The 14,223-nt window shown below is 43.6% G+C and overlaps 1 protein-coding gene across 1 annotated transcript in view; it reads left to right on the forward strand.

Annotated features, from left to right (window-relative positions):
- TNIK (TRAF2 and NCK interacting kinase) overlaps positions 1 to 14,223 on the forward strand; it is a 410,793-nt gene that overhangs the window by 380,960 nt on the left and 15,610 nt on the right. Inside the window, exons 22-26 of the mRNA XM_060011144.1 lie at positions 2,401 to 2,530; positions 7,945 to 8,109; positions 10,211 to 10,322; positions 11,123 to 11,293; positions 13,092 to 13,235. Coding sequence (XP_059867127.1) covers positions 2,401 to 2,530; positions 7,945 to 8,109; positions 10,211 to 10,322; positions 11,123 to 11,293; positions 13,092 to 13,235 — 722 coding nt within the window. The remainder of the gene's footprint in view (positions 1 to 2,400; positions 2,531 to 7,944; positions 8,110 to 10,210; positions 10,323 to 11,122; positions 11,294 to 13,091; positions 13,236 to 14,223) is intronic.

Raw genomic sequence — 14,223 nt, forward strand, 5'->3', positions numbered from 1 at the left:
GAGGCCACAACAGTGAGAGGCCCGTGTACCGCTAAAAAAAAAAAAAGAAAAGAAAAACAAAAAGAGTCATGTACCACAATGTTCATTGCAGCTCTATTTACAAAAGCTAGGAAATGGAAGCAATCTAAGTGTCCATTGACAGATGAATGGATATAGAAGATGTGGCACATATATACAATGGAATATTACTCAGCCATAAAAAGAAACGAAATTGAGTTATTGTAGTGAGTTGGATGGACCTACAGTCTGTCATAGAGTTAAGTAAGTCAGAGAGAGAAAGACAAATACCGTATGCTAACACATATATAGGGAATCTTAAAAAAAAAATGGTTATGAAGAACTTAGCAGCAGGACAGGAATAAAGATGCAGATGTAGAGAATGGACTTGAAGGCACGGGGAGGGGGAAGGGTAAGCTGAGACGAAGTGAGAGTGGCATGGACTTATATATACTACCAAATGTAAAATAGAGAGCTAGTGGGAAGCAACCGCATAGCGCAGGGAGATCAGCTTGGTGCTTTGTGACCACCTAGAGGGGTGGGATACGGAGGGTGGGAGGGAGACGCAGGAGGGAGGAGATATGCGGATATATTTATATGTATAGCTGATTCACTTTGTTATAAAGCAGAAACTAACACACCATTGTAAAGCAATTACACTCCAGTAAAGATGTTAAAAAAAAATTTTTTTTAATTTAAAAAAATTTAAAAATCTACAATGAGCTATCACCTTACACCAGTCAGAATGGCCATCATCAAAAAATCTACAAACAAAAAACAACAAGAAAAAATCTACAAACAATAAATGCAGGAGAGGGTGTGGAGAAAAGGTAACCCTCTTGCACTGTTGATGGGAATGTACATTTCTTTTTACTTTTTTAAATTTATCTTTTATTGAAGTATAGTTGATTTACAATGTTGTGCTAATTTCTGCTGTACAGCAAAGTGATTCAGTTATACATATATATACATTCTTTTTTCTATTCTTTTCCATATGGTTTATCCCAGGATATTGAATACAGTTCCCTGTGCTATATAGTGGGACCTTGTTGTTTATCCATTCTATATGTAATAGTTTGCCTCTGTTAACTCCAAACTCCCACTCCATCCCTCCCCCTTGGCATCCACAAGTCTCTTCTCTATGTCTGTGAGTCTGTTTCCGTTTCGTACGTACATAGGTTCATTTCTGTCATATTTTAGATTCCACATATAAGTGATATCATATGGTATTTCTCTTCAGAGACGCCTTTTTAATGTATGAGAAGCCATTAAAAGAAAATAACAAAATGGTAAAAGATGTAATTAATACACCTGAGAGAAACAAACGCTGGTGCCTTTCCTATTTTTAAAAAACCCACTTTACAACTCTTTACAAGAGAGTTGGCTGCACAGTAGGGTAACAATAGGTCCAGCATTGAAAACTGAAGTCCTGCAGGTGGGCCACATTGCCCGCCTGGTCCTCAGTTTCCCACGGTGCTGTGCTCTACCAAGGGCCACAGCAACCCTCATTCTCTGCTCTCAGGGCAGAGATGTCAAGATCCTATTGCCTTCTCCCACTGTATCTTAAACACAAGAGCAAGAGACAAACTGGAAATAAATATACCACAGTGTGGGGTGATTACAGAGGTTTTAGAAAGCACTGGACACTCTTGAGTTAAACAGCCTCGTTAATGGGTGCCTGGTATACCAGAATGCCCTTAATTGATATTCTTCTCTCTAAATAGTGTAAAACCCACTTATGAAATGATTATTTTTTATACTCCTACTCTGTGCCAAGCTCTATGCTGGGTACTAGGTATACAGGGATGAACAAAGAGACAAGAATTCTGCCCTCACGAGCATCTGTTCTAATGAGAGAGAATAGAAAAGTTAAAAGAGTCAAAAAGATAAAGAATTACAAATTACAATGGGAACTATTAAGGAAAAAGGATGAAGAGAAAGAAGAGGGGCTAGTGGGATAAGGCACTGATGGGTGGTGAGAGAAGGCTTCTCGGGGAAAGTATCAGATAAGATGAAATCAGGTAAATGAGAGGGAACCAGCCAAGAGCCAGGGTGAGAGAGAACTTTCCAGGCAGAGGGAACAGCATGTGCAAAATTCAGGGCGCCTGCTGGTCAAAGACAGGGTAGGGAGGGCTTAGAGATCATGCAGAGCCCGGTTGCTCACGCTGGCTGCCGAGTGGAGAGTAGGTCCAGAGGGGACGCTGCAGAAGTGGGACCTCAATTCAAGCATCCGTGCAGCGTTAAAGATGAAAGTGGAATGTACTTCAGGCCACTGACCTTTACACTTAAAATGGTAAATTTCATGTTATGTATATTTCACTACAATAAAAAATATTACTGTGGACAGGAAACAGGTGTTCCCTAAACATACACTGTCGTGAATGTTGTTCCTTCCCCTTTCAGACCCACAGGAGCCCCCGGGAGCGCTGAGCCGTACAATGTGGGAATGGTCGGCACGCACGGGCTGGAGACCTCTCACGCAGACACTTTCAGCAGCAGTATTTCAAGAGAAGGGACCTTGATGATAAGAGAAGTAAGTTGGTATAAAAACTGTAGAAGAAGTGCATTTCTTAATTGGTTTTTATATTAGAGCTTTCACAGAGGATGCTTACTGCTTGTATTTGAGGGAATGGGGTGGAGGGAGGGAGAAGGGCCCGTGTTTCTAAATGGATGAGTGATTTTAATTGTCTTCCTTCTTTCCTGCATCCTTCTGAGCTTAATCACATTTGTCCAGATCCTTCAGTGGAAGCTGTGCAAATCGGAATATAGCATTTGAGCCTGAGGATATAAGACTGGCAAACCCAGATGTTTCCTACCACAGGAAAACAGAAATGAATGGTCTATCCAAATAACATCAGTGGCCTTGTTATGTCTTCTCCTCCCCATCCGAGGTTTTATCCTTGTGGATTTTATGTAGAAAATGCTCGGTAGTTCCAAGAAATGGTGATATCATCTTATCTAGTTAAATTAACATTAAAGACTATTAAGCTATACTGGTGAAAGAACAAAGAAATCCGAAGATGTACTTAAAAATGCACCTGAGCACTTTGAGGAATTTTGTCTTTTTAAACTCTAGGAACATCATTTGGGGGCAGGGGGCACACATTCCCTTGCACCTGTCCCTCCAGCATGCACAACTTCCCCATTGTATCTGTGCCGATAAGAAGGGCCTGGACACATTAGAATCCGTCTTTTCTTCTTTTTCGCTTCATCATCACCGTGCAAGCAGGTCTTTTCTTGGAAGGAAAGTAATGTCTGGTGACACTGGGCAAAAGTTACTTGACCTCTCCCTGCAACAATTTTGTCATCTATAAAATTTCATAAGTAATAATATATGACTCACAAGATGATTGAGGGGATTAAATGAGTTAATGCATCTAAGCATCCCATAAATGTTACCTATTTTATTTCACCCTCTCCATAGCGTCAAGCTCTCCTTTTACTTGATATCGCTTCCCACTCTTCCTTCTGAAACACAAACCTATATCATCTGTCATTCCCCTTCCTCAGCTAGGGTAGATTGGAAAACAGTAATAGCAGGCTTTGCTCTCCAAAAAGGCAGAGGGCATCTCATTTTTGTTAGGAAGAAAGGAACTGTAGTTTTGAGATGAATAAGGCCTTTGAAATAATAATGGGCAGTAGAGCTATAACTGGAAGACTAGTTCACAAAGCAACTTGCTAGAATTTCGTTTTATGGCCTTGCCGAATCTTTCAAGTAGACTTTGAAGAGTCCTTTCACGGAAGCCTGAAATGAAAAATGGACTTGGCTGCTGAAGTTGACATTGTGTCATGCTGGCATATAAATCTCCCAGCGCGGTGAATGGATACTTTCAATGCAAGTGTAGAGGGCTTCTCTCACTAGACCTTGCCACTTGGGAAAACATGAGGGGAAATGTTCTGGAATGAGTTACTCTCTGACTCCAAATAGAAGGACTCCAATTTCTACTGTGGTTTCAGATTTGCTTGAATCTTCAGGACAGAGTCAATACCTTGACCTGGATATCTGGGGCCACATTTGGGGTTCTGTTGCCAGCCACATCCAAATGGCTCCATGTTGTTTAAAGCATTCCAATACTCTATCACCACAGTCAATCACCTTGAAAACTGTATTCAGCAGTGTCATATATGCATTCGATCTATTGCGGGCCCTAAAATCTTTTTGTCCTCTCAATTTCTAAAGCGTTCTTTTTACAAATGTGGGCTTTTAAAGTAACAGCCTGACTTGAAATCCATTAAAAGTATTAAAAAGATAAATACAAATTAAAGTATGACAAAAGGATAAGAAAGTAAAGACTCTTTATGGTTCAGTTCCCCAAGATGAACATCGAGGAGAGTCACTTAACTCGTACTTCTTGTTGGAGTAGACCAGATGCTTCTATAGGAGCACGCTGGCTCTCCTACCCATGGTCTTGTCAGAGGCAATCCCCCTTGTAGTGCACACCCGTGCCCCTGTGGTTCCGCCTTTCCCCCTCCTACAGCCCCACAGGACCTTTCTTTACTCTCCTTCTAGAATACACCACACCAGCTGTCATCTACCACTTTGTCCACAGGGACCCATCTCCTGGAAGAGCTCCTTTGCCTCCCCCACTGCAGCCCACTCTTCACCCAGAAGACCCCTGGGGGTCTGGCTCAGCTTCCCTTCCTCCTTGAAGCCTCTCCTGGGACTCCATGGGCCTCTGTCCATAACACCTTCCTTATTGCCCAGCTGGTATCTCTCCAGGGTCTGTCCACCCACTGAACAAGGATACTAGCTTACCGTCATGAAGGCTCTTTCAGTTACAAGTACTAGAAAGAAGAACCCACTTACAACAGATTAAGAAAAAAAAGCGGGGTAGGTATCAGAGATTCAGAGGTGTTTCCTAGAAGGAATCGAAAGGCAGAAGCCCAGTTGGGACCCTGTATAGGGTTGGAACCAGAAAGTGAAAAGGGATTAGGAGCTCAGGCAGCTTCTCGTGTGCAGATCTCTGGCTCCCTCACTGCCTGTCTCTCCTTACCCTCATCTCTGTTTCCTCCACTTTCTCCCTTGTTGTCTCTGTCCACACACCAGCTTCCTCTTCCCCCTCAAGCACGTGCTCTCACGTCTCCATACCCACCCTCCCAATTGCAAGGCGTTCACCACATCCCAGTTCAGCTGCCCAGCAGAGACTGACCAGTATCTCTCAGGCCTAACTGGAAATTCCAATGGGAATCTGATCGTGCTTGGCTCAGGTGTCCACTCCTGGACCGGTCAATCAGCTGTGGCTGAGAGCGGAGCCACATAGGACAGCAGCCACCAGAGCTGGGCTCTGCTTCCAGACAGCCTTGGTTCAGACCCTGATTTCACCACTTACAACCCATGTCACATGGGGCAGGTTAATTGAATTCTTTACACTGAAGCTTTTCCATCTGTAAAATGGGGATACTATAAGCTAGCCCCCGGTGGAATTGTGAGGAGATGAACCTAAGGTGTTCAGCACAATACCCAGCATCTACTGATACTCAGAACATCCAAGTGCCCACCGCCATGGGACTGGTGAGGGCATGAAGATCGTAGAGCTCTTTGGGGCTCTGTTAATGAGATCATAGAGGACAGAGCTGCTGTTCATTTATCTTTGTGTTCCTCGCAGAATGGCACATGGAAGGTATTTAATTCTAGAGGGTGCTGGTTGAATGAACAAAAGGGTGATGACTCAGAAGTGGGAAGATTCAGGGGTCACTGCTGAATCCCTTCAAGCTTCTCACTGTCTGGGCCATTTCCCTTCTGAGGCTCTTCAGGTCTTTCTTTGATAACCACTGTGTCTGCATTAATTTTTGGCTTGAGGCAGAACACTGCTGATACAAGAGAGACCACAAAACTCTAAAGAGACAATGTGCGATTTATGCTACTGGAAAGTTGGAGGGAAATGGTAAAAGCTTTTCAGTATTTGAACAGAAGTAAGAAGGTGGGAGAAGCTGCCCGGTACACATAAAATAGGGGATAATACAATAAATTAGGGCTGAACCCCTTAAATGTAATTTAGAAGATGAAATGTTCAGGTGAGCACTGTGACAAAATGAGTCCAGAAAATGCCCCTCTCCTGGACAGTCGTGGGCCAGAAGTATTGTGCCCAGAAACACAGAGGGCGCTAAGGCTATCCAGTTATTTCTCAAGCTTCCTAGTAACATCAATTACATGCACCCCCTCAGGAACTTGGGAGTCTGTTTCATCTTTCCCCAAAAAGTGCCTCCTTTCACTTCCAGCCAGAGGCAGGTGCAGAGCTGTAACTGCAAGACCAGGACAGGCTCCGGAAGGAAGAAGCCAGGCCAGTGAGGTGGTCAGAGAAACAGCACGAAGCCTTATTGCCATGCCAGCCCCAAACAAGGCAGGGAGTGTGTCTGCGTTGCTTCTGATTGATTCCTTCATGTTCAGCAAAATGCTTCACACTTAGTAGACACTCAGAAATGTTGGGCAAATGAATGAAAAAGAGAAAAGGCAAAGAGGGAATCATTACTTAATCAGGTCTGCTGTAAGAAACCTCAGTGAGCCAGTCATATAAATGTGAAATCAGAAAGTGCAATACTAGCCAGGACTACAGTATGGGCACTGGCTTTTTGGGAGCAGGATTTTCTTTTAATTCTGTATGTCGGTCCCTAGCATCTTCGAGAGGAGGCTTTGCTCTCCACGGCAATGATTTCCAATGTGTTAGGTCATGCAACCTTATCAGTAAGAATTTCAGGGACTGCCACGTAACACAGTGTATTTATTTGTTTACAAATTATGCATTTGTCCTACTGCACTAACATTATATACTTTATAAAATACCTTTAAAGGACGTTAAAAAGGAATGCTATAGGCTCCCCTCCACAGCTCGGTTTATGCTGACTCTGGTGGCCGCCTGGAGGAGATCCTGGAAGGGGAAGGGAGGGGAGAGGTGGGCTCTGGGGATGGGTGCGAGGACCCGACCCGAGGGGGGAGGGATTGGCCCCTAGGGGAGGGCTGACCCAGCTGACTTCGTGGCCCAGAGTCTCTCCCTCGCTCCCAAACCTCAGAGGAAGGCTTTGCCCAGGGCACAGATTCCTCAAGGGCCTGGATGGCTCTGGAGGAAGGGCCACGGGGCCTGAGGACTGGGTTCCTGCTCCCGCTTGCCCACTCGAGCTTCTGGAGCAGGCAGTGGCGTCCAGCCAACGCAGGCACACTCCCGGGCTCTGCTGCCTTCACCATCTTGGGCTGTGTGATCTTAGACTGCTTATTTAACGTCTCTGAGCCACAATTAATAAATGAGATAATATTCGTGGGGGGATAAAAGGATGCTATAAACAATATTTCAGATGCTTTGCCAGTCATGATAACTTCATTTTTTTTTTTTAACCAGCTCCTGGCACAAGCCACCATGGTTGCTTACCGAGAGATCCAACGTTAGTGATAGTGAATGTAAACGCATATTTTGAAATCATCTTTAGATCATTTCCATGTCTTCTTTGTAACTCTCATCAGATATGATTAGTTAATCACTGGTTTGACCCCGTGATGTGGGAATCATCGCTGCCTTTTCTTGGAGCACACTGGGCCTGAATCATTCGTGTTACATTCCATCCCACTGCTTGTTTTCAGCGATATTTTAGGTGATGTTTCTGTTTTGTGGGTTTGTGTCTTTGTAACCTGCTGATGTGACCTGGTGTGTGTGCACAGCCCCCGTAGTGCCCCTCCACCCGCGGCATTCCTGTCTTCCCACAGGGCACCTCTTCATCGTATGTGACCCCTAACTACCCTTCATGCAGGAGCATAAGGCCCCAGCGTCAATCCATGAACTAAATATTAGCAAAGCTTAACTTTTTTCTTATTTTCTTAGATAAAATAGAAATCAATATCTTCCCACTCCCCAGTGGGACGGTTTGCAGGCCACCGCAGCTGTGCTGTGTGAGGGGTGACATCGTTCTGTGGCCTTTGCCTTCCCTCTCTAACGGCCGCCATGTGTTGTGCCCCCTCAGACGTCTGGAGAGAAGAAGCGATCTGGCCATAGTGACAGCAATGGCTTCGCCGGCCACATCAACCTCCCGGACCTGGTGCAGCAGAGCCATTCCCCTGCGGGGACCCCCACTGAGGGCCTGGGGCGCGTCTCCACCCACCCCCAGGAGATGGACTCTGGGACTGAAGTAGGTGCTGGGCAATAGCCACGACAGCTTTGTCCTCCGGCAGGGGGTTCTGAGACCGCGGGCCCCTCAAGAAGGAGGCTTTGCCAAGCTCCCAGAAGCGTGTTTGGTTGGGTTTTATTATACTATGTAATTGCTTATGCATATGATTAAATGGACCAAATCCTAAAAGCAGAGCAGTGAAAAGTTCTCAGGTAGCATCTGGACCAAAGCCTGTTTTTACAGAAGCAAATAGTGAGGCTCAGAGAGGTTAAGTGCCTTGCCTAAAGGCACACAGCTGTTTAGTGACAGAGCTGGGACCAGAACTGGGACCTCCTATCTCCCAGACCAGGAAAGGAAACTTCAACCTATAGAGATTCCAAGGCCAATAGTTGAGGTTCATAGTTACATTCATTTAGTCAAACTAAGTTTGACTTAGGTGAAATAAGGTTGAAATGATTCGTTTATGAAAAATAAAAATAGATACGTTCTCAAAGTGTTCATCTTCCTAAACTCCAACTCGCACAAGAAAGGGAGAAGTGGGATATTATCTTTCCTACACAGAAAAGAGTCTGGGGAAAAAAAGCCAGAATAAACAATCTGCCGGGAAGTGCTTGTAGATGTCGTTGACCGAGCTTGACCATTCGGATGAGATCACAGTGCTTGGTCATGTTTCATAAATAGTCCTTTGAGTCACACATAGGCCCTACATGTGTTTATAATGCATACAGTTTATAATGCTGTGTTTGAGGTTGTCCATGCACTGAGTTTTTATGATGCACCATTTGGATTCTAAAGCTATAGAGCAGGTGAACTTTGCCGCAAGGAGAAGAACGTAGAGCACTGTTATAGCTTCATGCACTGTGGACAGTTGTTTTCTGCCTGACGTTGGGTACCAAGGACTCCGTGCGGTCAGACCCTACTCTACATTCTGCTGCTTCCCCGGCTCTAAGTGAGAACGTCAATACTTGCACACCTCCTTCATAGACTTCTAAAGATCAAAGGAGAGAACGTCTGTGAAAGCGCTCTGTTTGGGAGGGGTAGTCCTACCTTATGGAGGATGAAATGGTTTTGATTTCATAACATGAAGGGGAAGTCTTGCATTAAAGTCAGATTGGGCCTTTGTGGTTTTCTCCTTATGTGTTTAGGGGTCTTGGGATACTGGTTTTATTTTTAAATAAAAACCTGAAAAAAAACTAAAAAAATTAAAACTTAAAGACATTTATCCCCCAAAAAGATGCTTCTTATACGGAGTGCAGATCTGTTTATAATATTAAAAGGACTTGAGTGTAAGTAGGAGTGGAGATGACAGACAAAATTGGGAGATGGTTATTGAAGCTCCTTTGACAAAACTCAAAAATCGAATATTGGGACATGAAGCCTTGATAGTTTACTGTTCCCTAGTTTAGTTCAGACTTCATATCTTAATTGTGCTCTCTAAGCCCTTGAGATTATTTTTTAAGTAAGCCCTTAAGGTGTATTGCCTGCAAACCTAGTATCTTCATGAAGTTCCCACATAGGGCATATAAGTATCCTTTTAAGGAAACTATCATGGAAAGGAAAACTCTTCATTCCCTGGATGAAATTGTCCCTGAATTGCAGATTTTAAGGCTTCTTGAGCCAACACCAATCCACCTGCATCACCAGGCCAGCATGGAAGGCCCCAAAGGCCCCAAGAGGGAGTCTTTGGTTGATCATGTGTTCAGGATGAAGGATGCTGTGTAGCTATGCTTAGTTTACTGCCAATTTGTTGTCAGCTTTTCTTAAAACCATTTGGTCAGTAGGAGATTGCTTTTACTTCAAGGGAGAAATAGGCTCTGTCACTACAGCCATCTTATCAGATATGAAGGTGCTACCTATGGTCCATAATATAATTTGCTCACTACAATTCTTGCAGTCTGATGATTAATGAAACCCTGCAAAGACATAATGGTTAGTGAGGGACCAGTATCAGTAGAAGCTGGAGAGAGAAGCACACACTTTGACCTGGGGGTCAGAGTGTGAACAGTTGGATGGTTTGAAGAGTCTCTAATAATTTTAAAGCCCAAGCAAAGTAGTATTAGCGTCGTTTGTTGCTACAGTATTTATCTATCTGCTCTTCTTAATCTTCTTGCTTATTGATTAGTATGGCATGGGAAGCAGCACCAAAGCCTCCTTCACCCCCTTTGTGGACCCCAGAGTGTACCAGACGTCTCCCACTGATGCAGATGAAGAGGATGAGGAAACGTCAGCTGCCGGTAAGCTAGAAGGCCCCGATGTTTTAGAAACAGCTTGGTTTTCCTTTCTTATATGACCTGATAAAAAATTAATTATTAGTTCACTAGTTAAGCCATTAACTGCTTAGGCCCTGTCTTAAAGGGAAGACTTTTTATTAGGTTTTTTTTTAATAGGATTCCTCAAACAAAGTTCTTTCTATTTTTTTTCATCTCTTCTATTTTGATTCTGGTAGGAACCCAGAGGTATCCAGGGGCCCTAGGAAAAGCTGCTCCTCAGAGATCTCCAAACTCACCACACATTTCTCAGAAGCAATTTCTGGGTACAGTGCTGTGCACGCAGTAGACAGAATTAATGCGTGTTGAGTTGTGTTGAGTTCTAGGTGTGTGCTTCCCACTTCAGAAGCCTGGCTGATTGAGAGGACAGTCTTGCTTTCTAGAATTCTGCAGCTCACTAATCATCAGACTCAACTTAGGCCAGTTTGTCAGTTGATAATGTGGAATTTCAAAAAGTTAATCTGTCCTGCATATATTACAGGAGATGAGGATGGTGTGTTTAATTTTATGAGATGAATCTTAATTCCCTAAACTACTCAAGTAGTGTCTATAAGCCTGTTTTACTAACGGATAAAACACTGCTTTTATGAATGACATACTTTATTCTACTAAAAAAGTGTAAAATATTTATAGTTTCAGTGTTTCTTTGCCTTTATCATAATGCACACTAAACAAGGAGAAATCATAGTTATTTGAAGCCCCTTTTCCATATCTCCATTGGTTATATTTTAAGATGCCACTGACTTCTCTGATTCTTTTTCTCAAAGCTCTGTTTACTAGCGAACTTCTTAGGCAAGAACAGGCCAAACTAAATGAAGCAAGAAAGATTTCAGTGGTAAACGTAAACCCAACCAACATTCGGCCTCATAGCGACACACCAGAAATCAGAAAATACAAGAAGCGATTCAACTCAGAAATACTTTGTGCAGCTCTGTGGGGTAAGTTGGTGCTGTTTTTACCATTCATTAATGAATTGACCCTCAAACAGGAATCTTACTATCAGAAGAGTGCTGATTGAATCATGGGTGTTAGAGACCCGATTTGGGACTGTCTGGGCCTCAAGAGAGACCAAGAGCAATTTTATATTTAGAAAGAACTGATACCCTAACTGATACAATTTTATATTTAGAAAGAACTGATACCCAGGATAGCAATGAGATTCAGAGTGACCTTGTCACATAACAGTGATGGGCTAAAGCCAACAACAGAACTAAGTACCACTTAATATCTGCCCACTCTGTGCCCAGCACTGTGTGATGTGCCCCACGTCCTGTCTCTGTGATCCGTACAACATTCTGCAAGGGCAATGATGGCGTGACCTTCATGTGACAGTTGAAAAAGCGGCACAGAATATTTTAGTGAATTGCCAAAGGCCATACCAGTAGTAGTAGCAAGATAAAACTTGAAAAGGACAACAAATGCAGAGCCTTCCCTTTTAGTTCAAAACATCAACCTGCAGTTCTTGTGAAAAAGATCTGCAGATTTTAGCTGACCTGAGACTCCGTATAGGTGTGATGAGATTCTGTCAAAATCCTGGTCTGTGTCACCATAAACATGACACACAGATCAAGGAAGGACATGGCTCCTCTGCACCCATCTAAAATACTACACCTAGTTTGAAGCACCACAATTTTATAAGGGCAAAAGCATTTGAGTTGTTAGCAGGGATGAGCACAGAGCCTGGAAACCATTTCAGGGGAGTAAGGCTCTGTCCTCTGGAGAAGAGACTATGAGAAGACAACAAGATAACCGTGTTTCATATTGACTAACATGTGGTTGAAAGAGCAGACATTCACGTTACTTAGAAGACAGATGTGCAGTAAGCAAAAGAAGTGGAAAAGTTACCCGTTCCTAAATATAGGCCATTGCACGGCTGAACTCACAATGTGTGCACGTGTCTGTGTGTATGTTGGGAGTCAGGGGTGTTTATTTGCCTAGAGATGAATTTTCAAGATTGCAGCCATCCAGACAAGACCACTTACCTACCAGAGTTTTTGTAATAGGAATTACCGCATGGGAGGTGGGCTGGACTAGAGTTAGATGCCTGAGAAGTCCCTTACAGCAGCGGTCCGCAACCTTTTTGGCACCAGGGACCTGTTTCGTGGAAGACAATTTTTCCACGGGGGGCGGGGAATTGGGGACCCCTGCCTTACAGTCAATATTTCTGTGACTCTTGGGCTATTAATACCTGCACTTGAATTGGCTTATCATTTCCCTAACAAAGAGCAGAACCTTAAGGTATGGGATGTAAATTAAGCTCTGGTGTGAGAAGGAAGAAGGGCTTTTCTTCCAAGAGTATGGGAATGGGGCACTCTATTATATGTAGAAGGTGGGTAGGCTAGAAATCACTGCTTGAATAGGAGTGGGGTGAACCTTGGGGAAGTCTCGAGGTGTGATTTATAGAGAGAGCCAAGAAAAGGGTGGGTGTTACAGGAAAGGAACTGGCGTCACATCTGTGCCTCAGGCTCCTCTTGAGAAGAACTCTATTTTAGGTAGTAAAGGGCTACATGTAATGAATGCTGCTACTACTTTATAAAAGAAAACTAATTTCATTACCAGAGGGACAGTGATTTAATTACTGTCTCAGAGCTACTACTTCTACACTCCCTACTGTAGTACCTGCTTGCCCATTAGTTTATATTTACAAGTCACAGTTTCTTAGGTTTTAAAGGGACCCTGGATGCGGAAGAGTAAAGTCCAAAAGAGTCAGTCTTGGGATGCTTCTTAAATTTGCAGGTGTAAACCTCCTGGTGGGAACTGAAAATGGCCTGATGCTTTTGGACCGAAGCGGGCAAGGCAAAGTTTATAATCTGATCAACCGGAGGCGATTTCAGCAGATGGATGTGCTAGAGGGACTGAATGTCCTCGTGACGATATCAGGTATGTTGCTGGGATGACCAAGTCCTCTAGGTCTGCACAGGTGGGAAAGGTGATCACCTCACTTCTGAAGGAATAGTAAGCTCTGCCTTTCCCAGCCAACGAGCAGCACGATAAATTATGGCAGTAGGACCAGAATGACATCACCCACGTTTTGTAACTCCAGAGATTCTGACCTTCAAAGGGAAGTCTCTCACCTCTGCCTGAAATCTGAATCAGACAGAGACATACCACCACGGCTGTGTACATATGGGCCTTCACCCTCTGCCGGGACTCAGCAAGGATCCTTTTAAGGTGTCTGTACTCCAGTCATTGCAATCTACTCTCAGATGGAGAATATAAAAATGTAGGCTTCTGGGTGAATTGGGAGATTGGGAGTGACATATATACACTCATATGTATTAAATAGATAACTAATAAGAACCTGCTGTATAAAAAATAAAATTAAATTAAAAATAAATAAATAAATGTAAGCTTCTGGGAGTGAGAAATTTTGTAAGCAGAAATTTCTCTGGTCTCTTTTCTTATAAGAACTGCTTTAGTTTATAGTTCACTGACATTTTAGCAAGTGCAGCTGGCCCATTGGGTGATTGAGTCTGCAAGGAGATTGGAAGGTAGGAATCATTGCCACCCTCTGCAGCTTTCCACTTCCCAAAAAGAGCTTAAAAAAAGAAGAGAGAGAGACAAAAGTGAAAGCCTTACTACTGACAAGTTACAAATGTAACCTGAAGGAGTCTATGTTCTTGAAAGTTTTTTCTTTCGGATGGTGTTTGAAGGAGTTTAATAAATAATACCCCTCTTTTCCCCTCCTATCCCATCCAGTATGGAACCGACAGTACCCGTGCACATTAGAACCACCTGAGGAGGTGTGAAAACTCCAGCATGCACCCCAGACTAACGGGTCAGAATCTGGGAGTGTGGCCCAGGTCTCAGAAGCTTTCATGGCTCCTGAGGTGTCTCCACTGTGCAGCCAAGTTTGAGAACCAGCCAT

This window comes from Delphinus delphis, chromosome 4, assembly GCF_949987515.2.
Source record: "Delphinus delphis chromosome 4, mDelDel1.2, whole genome shotgun sequence".
NCBI classification, from domain to species: Eukaryota; Metazoa; Chordata; class Mammalia; order Artiodactyla; family Delphinidae; genus Delphinus; species Delphinus delphis.